General features: G+C 39.6%; 1 protein-coding gene across 4 annotated transcripts; it reads left to right on the plus strand.

The window, feature by feature from the left end:
• The first annotated feature begins 965 nt into the window (after positions 1-965).
• Positions 966-22,821, plus strand: PABIR2 (PABIR family member 2). Of its 4 annotated transcripts, none has more exons than XM_049872486.1 (10): positions 966-2,034; positions 4,304-4,382; positions 8,532-8,588; positions 8,893-8,936; positions 9,021-9,075; positions 9,309-9,410; positions 9,849-9,931; positions 10,514-10,578; positions 13,134-13,230; positions 19,906-22,821. In XM_049872486.1, exons 1-10 carry the CDS (start codon positions 1,937-1,939, stop codon positions 20,048-20,050), a joined length of 825 nt encoding a protein of 274 aa, XP_049728443.1. In that variant the 5' UTR covers positions 966-1,936; the 3' UTR covers positions 20,051-22,821. The 4 variants fall into 4 exon arrangements, with proteins under 4 accessions (XP_049728443.1, XP_049728445.1, XP_049728444.1 ...); XM_049872488.1 differs by having other exon boundaries at positions 20,855-22,821; XM_049872487.1 differs by having other exon boundaries at positions 10,517-10,578.

A 22,821-nucleotide genomic window follows, 5' to 3' on the forward strand; every position in this document is an offset into this window, starting at 1 on the left:
CCAAAAAAAATTCCCCTAAATTGCTAGTGCTTTAAAAACCCTCATATTACAACCAGAAAACACAAATATTGAGGAATGAAATGACAATCGAACTTGGCAAGTTTAACATGGCAGAATTGAATCTAAGAGGCAGGCAAAATTTGCTAATTTTTGAAACCAATTTCACAACTGTCAAATTTTCCATACTTTCTAGGCATGTATAATTAACGCAGTACAGTGGCATTATTTCCCCCGGGTCATTCAGGTGGTGAGGATTAAGTGAGTTAATATTTCTAAAGCTCTTAGTACAGTGCCTGGTACACAGTAAGTACTATATAAATTGTTAAACAATCCCAGGTCTCACACATGTGGAATCACGATTGTTAGGGTCTCCATAAATCCTAGAAAAAAAGAAGATATTTCTGGTTCTGCTACTTGTTCTCCAGAACTTTTTGGATATTCGTAATATCGTTGAAGTAAACGTTGTTTATAATATGGAGATGAGTGCTTCTCACTAGCTGAATGGACTTTCATTAGATTCGCCTTACTTTTACTCAATTTTTTTTTCTTTTTACACTTCCCTTTTGTCTAGGGCATTCACATGGACGATCTGAAAAAGGAATCAGCCCCGCCAGACAAAGACCAATAAAATAGAAGAGTTTAAGAAATTAGCGGGAATTAGCTATGAAGTTACAGAGGTCATAGCATGCAGATGGGGAGCGAAAAACCGTGGAAATTCCACGTGTCTCTATTTGCTGTCAATATTGGACCAAACTCCTGAAAGATGATGCTGCAGTTCTCCAACCTATTGGCTCTTTTCGAAATCGAGCGCCAAGGTCCTCGGGCCAATGACGTCGAGGAAGGCTCCGGCCCCCCTGGAAACGCTCCTCCCCTTTGCGAGAGTTTTGCGGGGCGGGGCTCGCACGCATGCTCTGTGCCCGCGGGTCCATTGGCGCGGCTGCCGCGCGCGTGCGCAGGAACCAATGGGTGCCGGGACGCGGAAGACCCGCGGCCTGAGGGAGGCTCCCGCCTCCGAAGCATGGGAGGCCGCAGGTTGTAGATTTTGGTCTTGGACCCAACAGGTTCCCTGGGGCCATTAGAACTCGAGAGAGGAAAAGGAGGCACTGCGGGGGCGGCTGAGGGGCAGAACCCCCATCTGTCCTCGAGACGAGAGGGCGGAGGGAGGGAAGAAGCACTCATCCCAAGCTGAGAAGCCTCCGGGACCGGGACCCAGAGCATGGGGGGCAGGACCGGGTCCCGGAGCATGGGGGGCTGGAGCCACCGGGGCTGCCCGGCCGGGCCGGGCCCTTCCTGACTGCCAGCAACTCGGTGTTAGCGCTGTCAGGGCAGCCGCGGCGCGTGTACCCGGGCCCCACTTGAGGTTGACGGCCAGCAATATAGCAGCATGAGTTCCACAGCTGCCTAGTTTCCTCCCCCTCCTTCTCCCTCTCTCCTGCTCCTCCTTCCTCTATCCTCTTCCCCACACCTACTCCTCCTTTCCTACCCCGTTGTCCTCCTTCCTCCCTCCTTCTCCTCCTCCTTTCTTCCCTTTTTCTTCTTCCTCCCATTTTCCTCTTCCTTTCCCCCTCTGCCTTCCTCCTTTTCCATCTCTCCTTTTTCCCTCTCTCCCTCTTTTTCTTTTCTCTCCTCCCTCCATCCTTCTGGTCCTCCCACCAACCCTCTCTTCCCTCCATTCTCCTCCTCCCCCGCTTTTCTGCTCCATCCTCTTCCTTCAAGTTCCATCCTCCTTCAGCTCCCTCACCATCCTCCTGTCTTCCTCCTCCTCCTTTCCTACTTTTCTCCGCCCCCAGCCCCCGCCCCTAAGCCTCCGCCCCTTAGCCCCCGCCCCCAGCTGCTAGTCCCCAGCAGCTCAGTCCTGCAGTGAGAGTCTTGGGAGTTCACAGCTAAGTACCAGGAGCTGAGCACTGTCTGCTGTGCCTGCCTGCAAGTTCTGGACATGGCTCAGGAGAAAATGGAGCTGGACTTTGAGCCTGACACATCTGATGGGGGCACCCTGAGGAGATCCAACAGCGCTCCCCTGATCCATGGGCTCAGGTGAGCAGGGTTGGGGATGATGGAATAAGGGGTTTGGGGGCTCCGTGGCTCCGGGTAAGCAGCCTTCCTCCCCTAAAGTGAGAGTTGGAGCACATTTGGGTTCTCCCATCTGTGAGGGTGGGGACTTGTTTGCTTCACAGTGACTTGGGTCCCAAGGTAGAGTAAAAGTTTGACCCTAGACTGGGCAGTGTAGGGGGAAAAGGACCCTCTACCTGAGGCTTTGTTGTCCCACTCTAAAAGGAACTCCAGAAAGCTTCTGGCTCTTCTGACAGGTTGCTTGTCCTGCCTAATTTAACCACCGAACATCAGACTGAAGCCCCTGGAACTAGATTTGCAACTTGACACCTGTCCCTTAGAGCTGCTATTTCTAAGCTTAGTCTAGGAACCCTGGCCTTCACAGAGATTTACTTTAATAAATCACAGTTTATCTAATAACTTTTCGTGAAATGATGCATTCTTGTCATATTAAATGATTTGGATTTGTTCTGTTTTCAGATTCTAAAATGTCCTGAAATGCATTTTAGTGAATAAAAATTAGAAATAAGGCATGTAGCTTAGGTCAGTGAAAACACAGGTTTTGGAAAACGATGGAAATAATCGACCCTTGATTTTTAGTGGCAGGGTCTTGTGTATGCCTGAGAATAAGTCATCAGCGGGTCTATTTTAAGGTAGAATCTCGCGATGATTAAGGTTAGGTGGGCTCACCTCCTGAGCCTATTGTATGTCAGTTGTATAAGTAGACTATTCATCTTAGGTAGAGGGACAGTTTGGGAGACCCTGTAGAAATGGAATTAGTCCAAAAAAAGGGATGGGAATAGAATTAGCGAAAAACATTAATCAGGCACAGTGAAGGCAAGGAAAGAAGCAATCCTTGGTAGTGAACTAATTATAAAATCTATATTTTGGGGAAAAAACAGATTTTTTTTATTTTATTGAATACCATTTTGAAACTGAAGAAATGATTGACTTTTTTTTTTTTCCTAAGACTACATTTATTTTTGATACTATAGCACTGGTGGCATAGTGGCTAAGAGTTCCGCTGCTAACCAAAAGGTCGGCAGTTCAAATCCACCAGCCGCTCCTTGGAAGTTCTGTGGGGCAGTTCTACTCTATCCTGTAGGGTTGCTGTGAGTTGGAACTGACTCAACGGCACCTAACAACAACATAGGAATAAAATTATCTTTTTTGGTTGTGCTTTTAAATCTGGCAAGCAAGTGATTGTTAGGCACTTGGGGGACCCTGTTGACCTGAGTTTAGGTAATTCTAAAAATATACTGTTTTTTTGAATGATGATTTAAATAATTACTTGAAGATAGCATAATGTGACAGAGGCCAGACCTCATCCCAATTTTCTCACTAACTAGCTACGATCATGAATGAATCACTTAACCTTTCTGAGTCTCTTTTCTCATTTAAACATCAGGAGAGCTAAGTTAGGTGATCTCAATGGTGCTTTGAAGCCCGATCTGGTTCACTTCTGGAAATCCATTTGAATGCTTATCACGGACATGGCACTCTGCTAGGCACTGCAGGGTCCTTATACAAAGTTGAGCAAAACGCCTGTGTACTAAGGGCTTTAAGACACACACCCACTTTTCTTTGGTAAAAGGTAAAGTTTGGTAGGTGTCTCAGGAAGCATCTCATCCCCCACAGTGCTGCTGGGTTGAAAGATTGCGTTAGGTTCGTGGGATGCAAAAAGGTATTATGGAGGACATGGCATTTGAGGTGAGTGTTGAAGGAGAGCAAGGGTTTTGACAGATGGCGCTAGGAGGGAAGGCAGCCGAGGCAGAAGGAGCACCATGAGCAAAACCTCAGGTATGTTTATTCCATTGAGTGGCGGACTTCAAAGGTAGAACATGTTCAGGGCAGCAGTGGGAGATGTGCTGCTAGGAGTCTCACATCACAGCACACACAGAAAAAGATAGTACTTGTAGGTCCTGTGGGGTAAACAGACGAGGCTGCCCATGTCTGGTGAGAACCGGTTTAGGGGTGTGAGCTCTGACCAGGGGCAGCTGGAGGCAACTAATCTAGAGCTCCGCCCCATACCTCTCCCTGCGGGTGTCCCCCCCACCCCCCTGAGGAGATCAGTATCTTGGCAAACCTGTAATCCACGGCACACCAGTTGGAAAGCCTGTGAAGAGAAGGGTGAGTAGTTTGTGCATTGTACGAAAGGAGGAGCCATTGAGTTGTTAGCTAGAGAATGGGTGTTAATATAGTTGACAAATATCTTAAATGAGAAGACATTAACAATTTAATTTTTATTTTTCAGTGACCTTTCAGAGGTTTTTCAACCATATACATTTAGAACTCGGAGAAATAGTACAACCATTATGAGCCATCACAGCTCAGTAAGTATAGAAGTATCTAAGTGGTTTGGGTAGGTGTAAAACACTTCAAATAATTATTTCTTAAAATTGTGTGCTGTGCATAATTGTTTAAGAAAAGAAAAGATTTATCTATCTCATTTACTGCTTACACTGTGGCCATTTTCAGCTTTTGGTGAAAAAGGTGACCTGGTTCAAAAAAATTTTTTTTTTTGTTTTGCTGTGGGACTTTGTGTTTTTAAAAATTGTTAATTGTTATTTGTCAGCACTTGCATATGGTTGTGAAGCAAGTCAGTATTAACTTCTAATTGTAGCTGAGAGCCCCAAACCAAACCAAACTCTTGTTGTCGAGTCCATTCCAACTTATAGCGACCCTATAGGACAGAGTAGAACTGCCCCATAGGGTTTCCAAGGCTGAAATCTTTACAGAAGCAGACTGCCACATCTTTCTCCCACTGAAGAGCTGGTGGGTTCAAGCCACCAACCTTTTGGTTAGAAGCCAAGCACTTAACCACTGCACCACCAGGGCTCCTGTCACTGGCATAGAACAGCATAATAATTTACAGTCTTCAGGAGACCTGGGTCATTAACCTCATCTTAAATTATTGTAATACCTACACTTGTATGGTATTTTTCACATTGCAGTACCTTCACACATTTACTTCTCATAACAACCCCTATGAAGAAGGCAGGGCAAAAGATACTTTTCTTATTTGAAAGGAACAGCAGCTAGGACTCAGACGATATAAGTGGCTTGCTCGAAGTCACACGATTAGTAAATGGCAGAGCTGGAATTAGAATAGAGATCTTCCATGCCATCCTATGTGGTATAATCTGTTTAAGAAAGGGAAAAATGTAACACATTGTAGAAAAATTTCCAGTTGAAGTAACTAAAAATACATAAAAATGTTAGTTATCTGGTGGTTTGATTCACTTACTTCACCTCCTTCCCTGAGAATACTAGAACATGTAACTATTTTTGCCATATATAGGAAAAAATGTTTTTAAGTGTTACACACCTATATGTCTAATATCAATAGCATCGCAGAGAAGGGCAAAACTGTCTCTCTACACTTCACTTTCCGCATTTGTAAGATGTGGAAGGTTCTTATCAACTTGAGTCTAGGTTCATCTCTCACTGCTCCCTCACAAATACTCTGTTCTGGGTGCACTAAAATACCTCGTTTTCTGAAGGGGCTGTGTTAATTCCCTGCTCTGTGTTAACCCTTATGCTTGCCTTCACCCCATCCCATCCCATTCCCCTTTCTAGCTGTTTGAAACCTTCAAAACTCAGTTTTATCCTTTTATTTCCTTCGGGAAGCCTTCCACAGCACCCTTTTGAGTACTTCTATCATTTGTATATGAGTCCCTGGGTGGCGCAAATGCTTAAGCACTCAACTACTATCTGAAAGGCTGGCAATTTGAACTTACCCGGATATGTGTCGAAAGAAAGGCTTGGCGATTGATTTCCAAAAGGTCACAGCCTTGAAAACGCTGTGGAGCTGTTCTACACTGCGCACATGGAGTCGCCATGTGTCAGAAACAACTTGAAAGCAACTAACCACAATCATTTGTATACATTGGATCACAGTGTACGTATAAATCTTGATGCACCTATCTGTGTCCCATAGTAATCTGCAAAAAGTCAGATGATGGCAGTTGAGATGGAAAGGAGGGGGCAGATGAAAAAGACACGCAGATTCGACAGCTGATTAGACGTCAGGGCAGGGAGAAGGAGGACTCAAAGTGGCTGAAATGTAAGTTCTTGGTGCCCAGGGGAATGATGTTGCCTTTATTCAGAGTAGGGAAATCAAGAGAAATTGGCAGCTTGAAGGGGAAGAAGATGCATTTTTGGAGGGGCACGTGAGGTTCAAGGTGCACTGGCCCCATGCTGTTGTCTAGAGCAACAATCTAAATTTTTTTTAACTTGGCAAGCTTTCTATCTTACCACCTTTCACTTTCACCAGATGACCCCTGCTGCTCACCCTACAGAGAAGACAGACACCTATCTTGCATAAACTTTAGCTTTCTTCTCCTTAAAATGTCTCAACTTTCACTCATGGTGCTGTGCCCCTAAAGGCGCATCTGCTTTCTGACTCTCCTGTCACGTTGTTCCGTCTCATATCTCCTCCCTACCTTGCTGCCTCTGTTCCTCCCACCTTCTCTCAGCTCACACATCTAACATTCAGAAAACCTTTTTCTTTCCATAGTTCTCTACTTCCGTTTTTTCCTTCCCCTCTGCTAAACTCAGCTGCCTTTAATTCCTCGTCTCCTAGTTTCTTACCAACTAACTAGTCAGCTGATTCGTAATCTCCCTACTCCTACCACAACTCCATTAAAAGACTGTTCTTGCCAAAGTCCCCAATGGCCACCTAATTGCCAGTGTCAGGGGCCTCATTTCTTATCCCACTTGAGCTCTTTGCTTTACTCAACACCATTAACCGGCACCTCCTCGAAGTTCTTTGGCAGTTTTTCAGCCTGTGTCCGTCACTCTCTTGCTTCTGGTATTAGGCACAGCTTTGCTGCTCTCTGTCCTTCTCTGCTCTTTCTGGTTTTGTGAAAAATTGACAAATTGTGTATCATGTAGATATAGAATCTAAGTTTCTGAATTTCTCTGCCATCAGTGTTTGGCAGTCCTTACTTTGGCTCTCCTGATTATTTTGCTGCCTTCTGGGTTCCTTTTGGGTTCCTTTTGTTCTCTGTGAGCTTGACACATAGATGCTTTCTCCCACACCCTCCTGTTATGGAGCTCCCTGCCTTATTTACTTCCCTAGTGGCTTACCATTTTCCAAATGACCTCATTAAGGGGTTACCAATCAACATGTATTGCTTTTGTAATGAAAAAAAAAAGACTTTTTAAAAGGTTTTCACTGCTAGTTTCCCTTTTCAAAGCCTAGGAGAGGGAAAAGTAAAAGGAGTAGGTAATGAAGGGGTATCTCCTGAGGTAAAATCATATTTTAGTGGATAACTTAAAATTTTTTTTTACCTGAATTAGATTTGACCTAAAAAACTTAGCAGTTTATTACCATTTTATACTACTTATTACATCTGTGTCCAAGAAAGTTTTAATAGAATAGTATCTCTTGTAACATGAGTCGGAATCGACTTGACGACAACAGGTTTGGTTTTGGCTTTGCAACTGGATAGTTGCTTATCTGATTTTATAGTATTACAAACTAATTTGTATCTCATTAGGGAATAAATCGTAGTTGTTGCCATTCTGGCTATTAGAACCCTGTACAAACTGTTGAAAGGAGCCCTGGTGGCACAGTGGTTAAAGTGCTCAGCTGCTAAATGAAAGGTTGACAGTTCCAACCCACCAGCTGCTCCTTGGGGGAAAGATGTGGCAGTCTGCTTCTGTAAGGATTTACAACCTCGGAAAACCATTGAGGAGTTCTACTCTGCCCTTACAGGGTCACTATGAGTCAGAATCACCTCGACAGCAGTGGGTTTGGTTTGGAAAATCTGTTGATAGGAATTATACCTTATATTTTTGTGATCAGATTGTGATTGTTTTGAAGGGATACAATTTGACCATTTCTAAAAAATTATTTTAAAAATTAGTCTTTAAAAATGATGATCTAAAGGAAAACAACGGTGATTTTAAAGGTACTCCTTGCCCTTGCACTGGTTTTCTTTTTAACCAGTAAGAGTTGTGGTGGTAACAGCGACCAAATTTTAGAATGGCTTTAGATTATATAAGCAAAGTCTCTTTATTGCAATTTTAAGGTGTTTGAGGTGAACATTAATCCTAGACAAAACATTATACTGTACTAATTAGTCTATTTTCCACCACTGGAGTGTTGGTAATAAAAATCAGGTTTTTTACTTTCCCTTCTTATGTAGCTCCTTATTTTAGACAAGTGGGGTAATGGATATTTCCAAGACCGGGAATCTTTTTACGTGAATGTACACAGCTCTGCATTCATTTGGGAAAAGTGCTATAGTCAGTGTCTGTCTAGCGACAGATGGTGCTCTGAGGTTGGACACCTGGTGTACTTTCTGAAGACTAAATGAATGTATTGCCTGTAGTGCATTACTGTTCAACGACTTAGAGAGCTACATTTCTAAGAAGAATGTGAAAACATCTAGGAATTGATTGTACACCAGTACTGACACCAGACTGTTGCTTTGTGATTCAGAAAATAGTAAATGTTTACTTTTTTCTTCCAGTTGCTGTCATCCTCACCCAGTCGTATTCCTAGTAGCAGACTGCATCAAATCAAAAGGGTAACTTTTACTTACTAGCTCAGATCTAACCATTTTCTGGATTTTACGTATTGATTTTATTTTCATTTGGAAGGTTTAGATACTAGAAATGAGTCAGGTGGCAACTCTGGTTAGTTGTAGACAGATTACAGTTCTTGGGTTTGCAGATAAAATACAAATGTGACATGGGTGGCAATCTTAGAATGTTAGTTCTGCTGTATTGCCTTAATGTCAAATGAGGTAGAAAAACCTTTTAATTTTATTTTCAGTAGAGAAGTGCGTGGATAAATATTTTGTTTTCAGCTACATGTTGTTGTCTTTGCAGGAAGATGGGGTGGAGGTGGTGAACAGGGAGACCGCACATGAAAGGTTAGTGCCTCACGAGAACGGAACATAGAGAGCCTCAGTGTCTTGTTTGTAAGAACTGATAGCATTTCATTTTGTTTGTTTTAGGGAAGTGCAAACAGCAATGCAGATAAGCCAATCATGGGATGAGAGCTTGAGCCTGGTAAAGTTTTCCCGTGTCTGCTTGCTTTTTTATTTTCTGGAAACCTCTATGTTGTTCATTGGCCTCCTTAATTTTTCCATATCCTTCTGTACCTCCTGCTTCCAAATTTGTATTCGTTTTTGATCTCTGCTTTTCCAGCAGAATAGTAGAGTGCCACTTTTTAGTCTATACATTTCTGCTCTAAAAATGTCTATGTGTTGCTGTTATGAGGAGATAACACTTTATGTTTACAGAGTGATAGTGATTTCGAGAAGTCGGAGAAATTATATTCTCCCAAGAGAATTGACTTCATTCCAGTTTCTCCAGCACCATCACCCACCAGAGGGTTTGGAAAGGTAGGATCACGGACAAGATAGTAACTCTTTTTCACACACTTAGTTGTTTTCTTTCTTAAACACACACACACACACACATTACCTCACTTATGAGGAATTCAATTACTTAAAAGAACATTAATGAAAATCTCTGATAATAATTTGAAAAAATATAAGACAGCTCATAAGCAGTTCTCAGTACTTCGTCTCTGTCATTTTGAAAACCAAAAAAACCCATTGCCGTTGCGTCGATTCCGACTCATAGCGACCCTATAAGACAGAGTAGAACTGCCCCATATAGTTTCCAAGGAGTGCCTGGCAGATTCGAACTGCTGACCTTTTGGTTAACAGCCGTAGCACTTAACCACTATGCCACCAGGGTTTCCGTCATTTTGAAAAGAACCTTGTAAAAACTGGAGCAATAGAAAGATTTTAATATTAAATATTTTTTTCTACCAGTGTTTTTCACCATCCTTACAAATGTTTGTGAGTAGCAGTGGATTACCGCCAAGTCCTGTTCCTAGTCCAAGACGATTTTCGAGGTATGTGAACCGGAATTCTAAATGTAGTTTAAGTGCCGCTCATTTAATTTGTCTCTGGATTAATTTTTTCTCCAACATTTTATTATGGAAATTTTCAAACATACAGCAAAACCAAAAGAATTTCACAGTGAACATTCATATACCTGCTGTCTGTATATTCAGAGGGAAACTTGCGGGCATGTGCATGCACGCATACACACACACACACACACACACAATAATTTATCCTTATTAAGGATTAGGAGCTTTTTTTAAGATCATTTCTCAGTCAAAATCCAAATAAAATTCCAATTAGGTATCACTTTTTAAAACTGTCGTGGGCATTTTGTTTCATTATGGCTAAAATAAATTGCCTAAAGTGCCATGTTATTCCCAATCGCCGTGTACCAGGTCACATCATGTATTAACATTTCAGTTACTTAACTTACAACACAAGCATTTTTCTTTTCTCCCTACATGAGTGTCAGACTCATTTATTTGTCTATTAGTTTATCTTTATTTATTTATTTGGTGGGCTGTTAACACTGTTTGTCTCCCATCTTGGAAGTACTTCAAGTCATCCTGTTCATTTATTCATTTCAGCAGGCGGAGTCAAAGTCCAGTCAAGTGCATTAGACCCAGTGTCCTTGGTCCTCTTAAAAGAAAAGGTATGCTTCACACTGCTGATATTAAACCAAGTCAAGCTTGAATTAAAAACTAGAATTCCTGTCTGAAAGTAGTTCAACACACACCTTCCTTGTTTTCTGAATGTGAATGTATGCTTTACCAATTCTATATTTTGTAAATTGGTTATTTGATACTATATATGGTCGTGCTGTGAGTTGGAATCAACTCGACAGCAATGGGTTTGGTTTTTTTTAATATCATTTTTATACTTCATAACTGAATCTTATTCAAAATTCATATTAGCAGCATATATTCCCAAAATATTGCCAGTTTCAGCGATTCAAATGTGAAAGAAATGCGTAGTTGCTATGCTACAGAAGTATGCACTCCTGTCATAGCAAATAGCTCTATAACCATGCTATATGCTCACATCGCATTGAGGCTCACGCCCCCCACCACCAAATTACTCCTCGGCAAAGAGGGAATTGCCTGATAGTCAAGTTTCTATAGTGTTTTTGATACAACAAGGTGCTCTCTTAATTACCTTATTTTGAACCACAAAGCAGTAAACTAGAATAATCTCAATCAATGGTAGTTTTACATGCTTACAGAAGGCACCTGATAGAATCTGTTTTAAAAAAAAGGCAAAGAAAGTTAGCACGGGTTTAGTCATTATTCCTGAGAATATGACCACACAATTGCAAGTATTGGATGTCATTTTATACAAGACTTTCAACAATGACTTTAAAAAGCAGTTCCCTAAGTGGTTACTTTGTGAAGATCACTTTCGGGGGCAGTAAACAAACCAACTCTCCTAATGTCAGGTGAATGGGTACTTGTGGCTTTGGTTAAAACTTGCCAGTGATAGCATCATATACAGATTAAAAAAGCGTGCTGTATTTCAGACAACTTAAAACTGAAAATGGTGTGCTCTAGAAAGTGAATCCTGATGGTGACGTTATTAGTATTCAGTGAATAAATTTTATTTTATGAATAAAAGTATTTTTCCTTAAAATGTGTTGCAAGGCAATATTTACAGTCCTTTTAAGGACCGTCTCAGGAGCTATTATGTGAAAATCACACTTGAAAATAAAAACGATTATTGTTATTAAATTTGTTGCAGGAAGTAAGTTGGTAGAATCCGTATGGTGGTTTGGTTTCATAGCAATTCCAGAGTATACCAGCAGATGGAGAAGTTCTTTGCTCAAAGGGCTAAAGTCTTTTGCTAATGAGGTGGAGTTTGAAAGCCCGGCAGCAGCTTTTAAAAGCTATGTGTCACAGCATGGCAAAAGCAAATAAAAATATGGCCACTTCTGACTTTCAGGACTTTTCATAATAGCTGCAGAGGAAAAATAATATGAGTTAATTAATAATATGGAAAAACTGAATGTTGCACTTGTTCTTGCTTATTCTTTTTTCATCATAAGAATCGTGTAAAGTTTTAAGTTCAGAGTTACTAATTTCCTACTGGAATGTAGATAGGCTCATGAATTAAATTGTCTTTCACATTCCATTTTAAAGATCAGATAAAAAAGCTTCAAAACCAAGATGTGTGCATGTTTTAATTCAAATCATAGCTTATTTTGAAAGGGGCTTTTTCTTTCTAACCTACGGTTGTCAGTGTTTGTACTCCTGGTGGCAAAATGTTAACCTTATTCCTATTGGTGCAGTGGCTTTCTATGACCAGTTCTGAGAAAAGCTATAGGCACTGCGGTAGCCAATAAAATGTCAGTTTTGCAGATTGATTAATAATTACTTTCAATTAGCGTGTGCTTTCAAAAATATTTTTTATCTTCATTTTCACAAAAAAGTCTAAAGCAACCTTTTATTTATATACTGCTTATCAGACTTTTAAAAAAATAATAAAAATAACCTATTTAACTTTTACTCAGGAAATGTTTAAATATGAAAATATACAAAATCAATCGTCTTTGCTAGTCATCTCCCATAAATTATTTTTCACTGTGAGCATCAGCTATTTGCAAATACTTTATTTGCTACTGTGGTTAGTCTTCATTCATTTTGTATGATGCAATCTGTGTTCTACTGTGAAAGAACATGAATAACCCACTGCCGTTGAGTTGATTCCGACTCATAGCGACCCTACAGGACAGGGTAGAACTGCCCCCACAGGGTTTCCAAGGAGCGCCTGGTGGATTCAAACTGCCGACCTCTTGGTTAGCAGCCATAGCGCTTAACCACTACACCACCAGGGTTTCCAAAGAACATGAATATATCCATGTTATTAGGTGTCGTCAAGTTGGTTCCGACTCATAGCAACCCTATGTACAACAGAAAGGAAACAACTGCCCGGTCCTGTGTCATCCTCATAATTGCAGTTATGCTTGAGCCCGGAATATATCCATAGCATGCTACATATAAAAATTTTTTTTTAGGGCTGATGACTTTTTGATTGAGGTTATGCAGTAGTGTATTTCTTAAAGCACATGGAAAAAGAATAGCTTTTATGTAACAGCTCAAAGAAGTATTATAAGCTTCGTATAAAAGCTATTATACAAAGGTCACTCACTGCATTTTAGCACCAAGCCTGTATTTGTGAAATTATTTTACATCAGCATCGTCCCTCTCTGTTTAGGTGAAATGGAGACAGAAAGCCAGCCCAAGAGACTCTTCCAAGGCACTACCAACATGCTGTCTTCTGATGCTGCCCAGTTGTCTGATCTCAGCTCATGGTAAACAATGAAATAAAATCAAAAGGGTATTAGGATATGATCCATTTAAAAAGAGCCACATCAAGCATATGCTGAGATAATTAAAAAAAAAACATATTCAACTTTTCATCTGTAGTAATGGAGGGGAAATCTCCGTTGAGGTGTGGAAAATGTGAAAAAGCAGATAATTTAGAAGTCATGAGTACTTCCTTTGGAAGTGTATATATCTTTTTGGTACCTTTTACTTTCATTCCTAACTCCTATTAGGCCAGCCTCTCAAGAGATGCTAAAGGTCTGGTACAGGGTCAACAGCTGGATGGTGTGAGAAAGTTTCTGGGTTGTTGTGGGTAATGTGGATTGATTGTAGGTGCTCTGCCTGCATTTTGTATTATATCCTTTTAACCTAGCAGAGAATGCCAGCATTCATTTGAGCATGGTATTCTCTAAGTAGCCTTAACTGTTACAAAATTTGGGGGTATTCTACATTTTGTGGTTGCATTTTTCTAGTAACACTTTCTGATTCTTGTGCCCTATTCACATAAATCCTTTTTTAGTCTTAGTCATCCTAGTTTAGGTCTCTAACTTAAGGACCTTCCATGTTTTTATGATAGTTAACTTCTCTTCCTATCCCTGAAGCTGAGCCCTTAGATGCTGATAAGTTAGAAGGAAAGGGACGAGGTAGCGGCAGTGACCAGCTGTTACTTTGAAACCCACTCACCGAGTACCCATGTTCTAGATGCAATTGTGTACTGCCTTTCACAACTTTTTTGTTCCCTAAGTTTTACAGTGAGAGTTTTTTTAAAGCCCACGAAGGCACTCATTTAAAAAAATAAAAGGATGGTACCCTCTAAATGAAAGAAGTGTGTAGGCCACTTTAAGGGGGTAAGAATTCAATTGACAATTCCTTCTTCCCCAGTCACTCATTCATTGTTTTGTGTGAAATAATCTGTACTTGTAGTTGATCAAGAAGTCACAAGTTATTCTTGTTTATTAAGCATGTTGATCAGTACTATTCTAACCTTGGAACAGATGCCTTTTAGATTGTTCTGTCTATTTTCAGCCCCACGATCTCTTTACCCTCTCGTCTCTGTCTGTCCTTGGTAGCTCAGTGTGCTAATTTTGGTACAGAGTGCCTTTCCAGGTATGTAGCTGATTGCAGAGAGAAACTTCTGAAGCTTGTCAAGGGGACTAGTGGATGAAACTGTATACTTAGTTGAAACTGCCTATCACTGTTATGGTAAAGTGTTTTTTGATATAGGCATGTAGCTATAAATAGGTTGGCTTGCCTAGTTACTAACCAAGTTAGGTAAAAGTTATGAAAGCATTTTGCCAACATTATACAGGGTGAGGTGATTTTTCTTTTTGTGTTGTCTTAGACTGTCTAGGATGCCATAAAATAGGTTCGAGTGAATAAGAAAGGAAAGAAGGTACAGTATTTACCAAGGGTACTTTCCCTTTGTTCAGACTTGTATTCCTCTGAGCAGCGTGACCTAAGCTGTCTGTGACGGCGGCTATGGTGGGACTACTGTTTCTGATTCCAGTACTCACATAATCCTTAGACCGATGAGTGGCTATAGTTACTCTGGGAACATTGACGTTGGTGATGGAGGAAAATTTTGATCCTCAAACACAAAAAACTGTTGCCTCAAATTAGAAGATTTATTTTATTCACAGCCGCTCATACAGTACTAACAAGCCAAGACATGGATCAAGGAATACATTAAAAAAGGAGTTGTTTTTCTTTCTTAACCTTTTCTAATGGAAATTTTAAAACCTATGTAGAGAGATTGGCGTAATGAACTCCCATGTACCCATCACCCACCTTCAGCAGCTATCAACACACAACCAATCTTGTTTGATCTATTTCCTTCTCTTCCTCTGGGAGAATTTTAAAGCAAATCATAGACCCAGAAATACTAGAAATAATTTTAGTATTTTCCTAAATTAAATACTTCATATGATAACCATTATTGGTCAAATTTAGTTGAAGGGTATTGGATCTTTAGATTCTTATCCATATTTATTTAGTCAGTCTTTGAGAACCTATAGTCTTTTCGCTATTCGATTTTTTAATTTTGAATATCCTTAATTGTATTTGTAGATTTTAGTCTTATTAAAGGCTAGCCACACTTTAAATTCCTATCAGATCTGTTTTGAGTGAAAATACAGATGTCCCAGTAGTCTTAGGGCAGATGTTCAGATGCTATACTCTTTGCCGTTGAGTCAGTCTGACTCATACCAATCCTATAGAACAGAGTAGAACTGCCCCATAGGGTTTCCAAGGCTGTAATCTTTATGGAAGCAGACTGCCACGTCTTTCTCCCAAGGAGCACCTGGTGGGCTTGAACTGCCAACCTTTTGGTTAGCAGTTGAAAGCTTAATCACTGTGCCACCAGAGTTTTTGTTCAGATTCTATCGACTTACAAAATGTATCATTAAAGTTTAATTACTTAGATTTCTTTATACTTAGTTTTGTGATTTTTGAATAAGCATTTAATTTTAATTTTCATTTTAATATTTGCTGTCTTCAATCAGAGGAATCGAAATAAATTAAAACTAAAAGGTTATTATTCAAGACAACCTAAAGAATGGAAAAAAATTGATAACTATATATCTGATAAGAATTTAATATCCAATATATAGAGAGAATTCATGCAACTCAACAACAAAAAGACAAACAACCCAATTAAGAAATGGGCAAAGGACTTAAAAAGCCATTTCTCCAAAGAAGATATACAAATGGTTAATAAACACATGAAAAGATGCTCAACATCATTAATCATTGGGAAAAAGCTAATCAAAACCACAATGAGATACCACTTCATACTTGTTAAAAAAAAACTTAGGATGGGTATTATCAGGAAAATGAAAAATAAGTGTTGAGGAGGATTTGGAAAAATTGGAACTCTCGTACATTGCTGGTGGGGAAATGGTGCAGCCGCTGTGGAGAAAAATTTGGCAGTTCCTCAAATGTTAAACATAGGATTGCCATATAATCCAGCAATTCCACTCCTAGGCATATACCGAAAAGAATTGAAAACAGGTACTCAAATGAATACGAGTACATGAATGTTCATAGCAGCACTATAGCCAAAAAGTGAAAATAACCCAAGTGTCCATCGACAGATGAATGGATAAATAAAACGTGGTATATACATACCATGAAATATTATTCAGCCATAAAGAGAAATTTAGTTCCGATATATGCCACAACATGGGCAAACCTTGAAAACATTATGTTAAGTGAAATAAGCAGACCCAAAAGGACAAAAATTGTATGACCCCACTTATATGAAATAGCTAAAATAGGCAAATTATATGAATAGAGACAAGTTTTATTAGTGGTTACCAGGACCTTGGGGCAGTCAGTGGAGAATAAGGAGTTATTGCTTAAGGGGCACTGAATTTCTGTTTGGGGTGATGAAAAACTTTTGGAAATAGATAATGGTGCTGGTTGCACAACATGGTGACTCTAATTAACGTCCCTGAATTATACATTTAAAAATGGTTAAAATGGCAAATTTTTTGTTATTTGTATTTTACCCCCAAATTTTTTTGAAAATTATTATTCAAAATTCTCAAAACTTAAGTGTCAAAAGAAATTTACAACTTAAACTTTCAAATGATTTTTTTTAAGTTTGTAGCATCTGTACGTCTCAGATTATTAAAGCTTAAAATTGCCGTAAGACTTGGAATGCCCTGTGTACTAATATTGCTGAGATTTATGTCTATAATAAGAAATTTAAAATGAGTTATTCCTCTTATGTAAAAGTTGGATCTTTTGCAGAAACTTTTTTTCTATGTCTTTAATACATTTTCGTTGATTATGTATCCGTATTCTTAGAAATAGGGCCAGAAACAGGAACCAGCTGCCTTCTAGTTTCTATTGCCAAGGATATCAGTCTACTTGATAATGAAACTAAGGAAACCGTTTTTATATTACCTCTTAGTGAGCAGAAAAAATAATCAGGTGATTTAAATAGTTGTAGTTTGTTCCTTGCCCCATCCCCACAAAGAAGAAGAGGAGACAGGGTTTACCCTTTGAAGTTTCTAAAATCATTATACTAAGCTAGTATAGTGAAAATGTCTGCTTTAAAGTTTACCAAGTTTGGAATCAAAACTGCAGTGGAGACTCAGTGTAAGTATGCTATTTTTTTCTGTTAATGAACAAAAATATATATGCTTATATTTAATCATAGAGAAGAACTTCTTGAAACTATATGCAATAAAATGTCCAGGTTCATTTTTTTTTTCCTAATCTTCTTGGTAACTTCTCCGGTAGCTTATTTCTCATAAGGTAATCAAGTGTGTTAGAAGGCAGGTTTCATCGCATGAATCATGTTCTGTGTTTTTGAGTGAATACAGGATTCACCTAAGCATAAGAGGTCTTATTACAAACGGCATCTTTTAACCCAGAGTTCACCATAAGTTTGGTGGTCAGAATAAGAAGTTCTTTATTAATATATTCAGATTATCTACTCGGTGGCCAAATTTTCATCTAAGCACCTTTCTTCCTGCCAAGCAGCCCAGATCATGTCCTGCTGCCACCCAGCCAGTATGTGCTTTAGGAAAGTAAATTCGTTTTAATATTAGTCTAGGCAGAAGGCTACAGGAGGAAAAATCACATATGTTCCAAAGGCAAATCTAAAGGTCTTTTGATTTTCCAATGTCTTAGATTATCTGTGCAACTTTCTTTCAGTGGTGTGAATAATTTCTAGTTTAGACTCATTTTGCCATTTGGTCGAAACAAATATCAGAGCCAGCTAAATTTTCCAAACGTCTTACTTAAAAGTGGTGTTATTAATGATGTAGTTGACGGCAGTGAGCTGCCAGTAAGATTACTGTAGAATATACTGGTTCCAGTTTTATTTTGATTTTTCCAAAGACTATTTATAGTCTGCCCCCACCTTAAAAAAAAATGCACAGGCAATAGGAAGAAAAGACATTTTGAAGAAAAAGAGAAGAGCAGAGATGCAGGGAGAGGAAAAAAAAAGTTTTGTTTCATCAAGGGTGGTATAGGGTCCAGAAACTTTGAAATGTACCCTAAGTTACTTAGCACTGGAAATAAATTCACTTGGAAATTCATTAAAATGATAATATTTAAGACACATAACTCAGAGCATCTTAGACCAGAACGCACTTTTGCAAAGGAGCTAGTGACCAAGCTGAAACTATAACCTGTATTCCCTTACTCATGACTCCTTCTCTAATTCTATGCATTTTCCTTTTCAAAAAAAAAAATATATGGCTGTGTAAATCCTAAAACTGCCTACTGCCTCGTAACTTTCTCTCTCACCATGTTTCACTTCCTGTCTGTACTACAGCCACACTCGCCAGCTTTGGTTTCCTAGAACTACCCTTGCTGCCTCCTGCACCTTACCTTAATGCCTATTCATCTTCAGATTGTGGCTCAAATACCATTTCTGGGGAGCCTTTCCCTGTTCTTCCAGCTAACATCAGGTCACCCACGTGATGTACTTTCATCACCCCTTGTATCTTTTCTTCATTACTTTTCTCACAACTTATAAGTGCATGTTTATTAGCAAGATGATTTTTTAAATGTGTCTCTTGTGCTGTACCGTAAATTCAGTGAGGGCAGGGACCGTGTCTGTCTTACACACCATTGTATTTCTAATATCTAGCATGATTCCTGCACTTGGCAGACACACAATAAATATCAGAATAAAAGAATGAGTGAGCTTGGGCAAAATGTAGAACATAGAGCTTATATATTGGGTTGGTGGGAATCAAAACCAGAAAGGCAAGTCGATGCCAAATTGTGAAGGCTCTTATTCCATGCTGAAATGTGAAGCCGGTTTATGAGGGAGGCCAGATTGATTGTTGGAAGCAGTGAGGGCCGGGGCTGATGGATAAGTTATCCCTGGGCTGGCATATAGATATATCTTGATGCCCAGGTCAGGAGTTTTAGTGCAAGAATAGAAGCAGAAGCCAGTTGTCAGGATTAAAAAGGCAGTGGAAGATGATGTATTGGGACCATGGGTGTAGAGTGTTTGTTTTAGAAGCTTCCTGGATGGTAACTGAGGAGATCAAAGAAAAACGTTCTTTAGAGAGAACAGGGGGTCTTTGGGTTTTGAAGGCGAAAGGAAAGGAAACAGTGTAAGAAATTCATGAAATGAAAAGAATCTGTAAGGCATGTAATTGGAGGGGAAAACAAAAAGTAAAATGTTTCTGTTGAAGGCCTCTTGGGAGTTGGGAAGTAGTAAAATGTAGGGCAGTTGAATGACTTTGTTTTAGAGTGGGGGAACTATGAAGCAGTATGCTTGATAGACTACTTCAGACAGGCCAAGGTACCCCAATAAGTAACCGTTCTTCTGACTGTAAGCCCGGTGGGAAGGTAAGAAGAAATAAACCATAAAGCTAGAAATCTCCTGAGCTCAAGGGACGGGAACTCTATCACGAGAACCATGCCATATCCAGAGGAATGCTTAATGTAATTTGGACATTCTGGTGCCTCCTGAAGAGCACTCAAATGATACAGGACGTTGAAAGTCTTACTTTGGATTTATCATTTTGCAGGTATCTAAATGTAGTCCATTATGTAGTTCATTGCTGTTGCTTTGATGCTTTTTATTATTTACAAATGCTCTACTGATTTGTGAGTTCTCGAAATTATGTCATGGCATGTGATGTTTACCCTGATGCATTTGCTTATCATTCTTTTTGCTTTGTCCTCAGTTCAGATATTTTGGATGGCAGTAGTAGCAGCAGTGCCTTGTCCTCAGACTCCCTGGCTAAAGGCAGCACTCCCGCAGAGTCTTCAGTAGCATGCTCCAATTCATGCTCCTCGTTCATCTTGATGGATGATCTCTCACCCAAGTGACTTAACCATTTCTGATTCAGCGTTGTAACTGCTGTTTCCTATAGAGCACATTTACTGAGAAACACAGAGAGCTTTGATCCCGAATGAGGATTAAAGTTTTACAGCTTTATTAAACTGTTTGGGTGGATGCCGCTCTCTCTCGGCATCTTTTCTCTAAAGTCCAATTCTGCAAGTGTATTGACCTTACTAATGTCTGTTTTTGCTGATCTCCCTTTGGATTTAGTGACAAATCTCAAATACTCATTTTTGATTGCTTAGAGTCTGCTTTTTTTTTTTTTCCTTGGGGCCTCGAGGGCACCTATTTTAGAGCCTATAAGTTTAAGGAAAGTACTGAGACATATTTTTGATCGTGGTTCTTTTTCCCAGCAGTGATATGACAGGTGGAGTTGATCAGAAATTCTCTTGCTTGAGAGATTTTTTTTGTTGTTCTCTGTCGACTACATCGTATCAAGTCTGTTTAATTCACAATAATTAGAAGACTTGCTTTTGATTATATTAGGCTTTTTCTTTTTCTGCATCAGCTTAAAGTACATTATTTCGTTTCCCTTTCCCGTTTGAGCTGCTTACTTGCCATTTCTCACAGAGGGGAAGAAACGCATAGTCGCTTTCATTACTATTCACGTTGCTTCTTTGCCGTTGAAGTGTCTGAAGCGAGGATTGATTTTAGCGTTGTGAATGTAAATGGACGTACAGGCTGCCTGGAGTAGTCACCACAGATTCTTATGACTTAGCTACCACAGTTGATACTTTTCTCCCCCAACCTGTTGCCCTGAGGAATATGTAAAATATTGTTAATATTTCTAGGTGGTGTTATCAAGGAGAAGAAATTCCTGCCTTGACCAGATGTGTGGAACATCTACAAATGAATGAATAATGTTATTTACACCCAAACCACTGTGTAGAAAAGCCTACACGGAGCTGTCGGTGTCTCAGGTGGTGGTATGAGGCCATAGGTGCCTTTGGGTGCACTGTCATGCTGTAAGGGATGTGTATCATAAGGTAGGGTGGAAAGGGGGGCTTTCTGTGTGTGATTGCCACATGCTGTTTCGATTGCTGCTTTTTCGGTTTACTTTTTGTCATTGGACTCGCTTGTTTTGTCGTGTGGTGATTGGTGCTGCTCTGACTGTGCTTTGGTTATTGCATTGCCATCAGAATGGAAGTCCAGTTCTTGCACCTGCTGCCTGATGGTTGGGGCCATTTAATATGTAGGAGGAGTCTTTTACGAGCTCAAAAATTTCAACGTTTTGTGCATTCTGCTTTTAAGAAGCTGTTTGAACTATGAACAAGGAGCCCTTGGTGGTGCAGCAGTTAAAGCACTCAGCTGCCAATCAAAAGGTTGGCAGTTCAAACCCACCAGCCGCTCTGTGGGAGAAAAGACCTGGTGATCTGCTTCTGTAAAGATTACAGCCTTGGAAACCCTGTGGGGCAGTTCTACCCCGTCCTGTAGGGTTACCATGAATTGGAATTGACTCAACGGCAGCAGGTTTGGGGTTTTTGGTTTGAGCTATGAATGTTGTACGTAAGTCTGAGGTTATCATAAATTACTTAAGTTTTAAAAGAGGAAAATCATGACTGAGCTATTAAAAAAGCCTGCCTGTAATTTATCGTTATTTATTATTTATAATTGTCTCAAAATGCCTGTGGTGATAGATTTTTTTCTTAATGTTGAGCTGTCATGGTTGGATTGTCTGTATTTAATATGCAAATTTTCCTGCTAGGCTCATCATCCATTCTTAAATGATTGTAAGAATCAAAAACCACTGCATTTGTATCTTTTGAAGGCAAAGATCATTGAATTTTAAAGGAAGATGATGTGCTTTGAAGGTACTCACGGACTGGCACTGTTGTATGGCCTGAAGGGAGACCTAGTCTCTTTCAGTTATAGGAGAGTATCACTTAGCTCGCAGTAGTTCTGTTACAGCATCAGACGTGTTCTTTCTCTTAACGTGTGGTAACTGCCGTGGTGGCCATTCATGGCTTGCTTTCTTGTATTGCTTTTATCTGTGCAAAGTCCATAGTCCTTCAAACCTAACAAACGTGTTTATTATGAAGATTGTCCCCTGGTATGCCATTTTAAAGAAAAATTACTCTGATGGTATTCAGTGTATTGATTTGTCTAAGAACCACGTTAAGCTGTTTCCGCCTGTAAGAAGAGATGGTTTCATCTTGTAGAATATTTATCCACCTTCACTCTACTGTCTTCTTTGCCTCAAAGGGACACTTTTGGCCATCATTTTTGGGCTCTAATTTAGGACTGTTAAGAAATAACCTTTAAAATGTAATGTTAGTTAAATTCATTTTTGAAATTGTAGTAATTCGGGGGTAGGGGGTAGAATTGGGGCAGGAGAATGAAACTGTCCAGGTGGTATGAGACCTAGGACAGAAGATGATTTGCTTTAGTGTTTAAACCAATGTTCGTTTTTACTGTTTAAATCGACTAGTTTGTGCAGGGATTGTTCTGAAGTAAATAAAAGATACGCTCATTCTCAGACGACCTTTGCTGACAGTACCCCTTTATTTTTATATGAAGTCTAATATTTGAACAGTGATCATTGTTATAAAGGAAAATACTTTCTTCCTATTCTAATATTATATCACATATTTCAGGCTTCTATTTGAAAACGAGTATAAGAGCTGATATGAGAAAATCCTATAGATACTGTTTTTGCTTGACTGACATATAATCACTGTTTCAATAACTGCTTTTGGAATAATAGAAAGTTTTATGAAATGCTGGCCTTATGTATATCTTAGAATGCAAATTTAATAAA

Source organism: Elephas maximus, chromosome X (assembly GCF_024166365.1).
Source record: "Elephas maximus indicus isolate mEleMax1 chromosome X, mEleMax1 primary haplotype, whole genome shotgun sequence".
NCBI classification, from domain to species: domain Eukaryota; kingdom Metazoa; phylum Chordata; class Mammalia; order Proboscidea; family Elephantidae; genus Elephas; species Elephas maximus.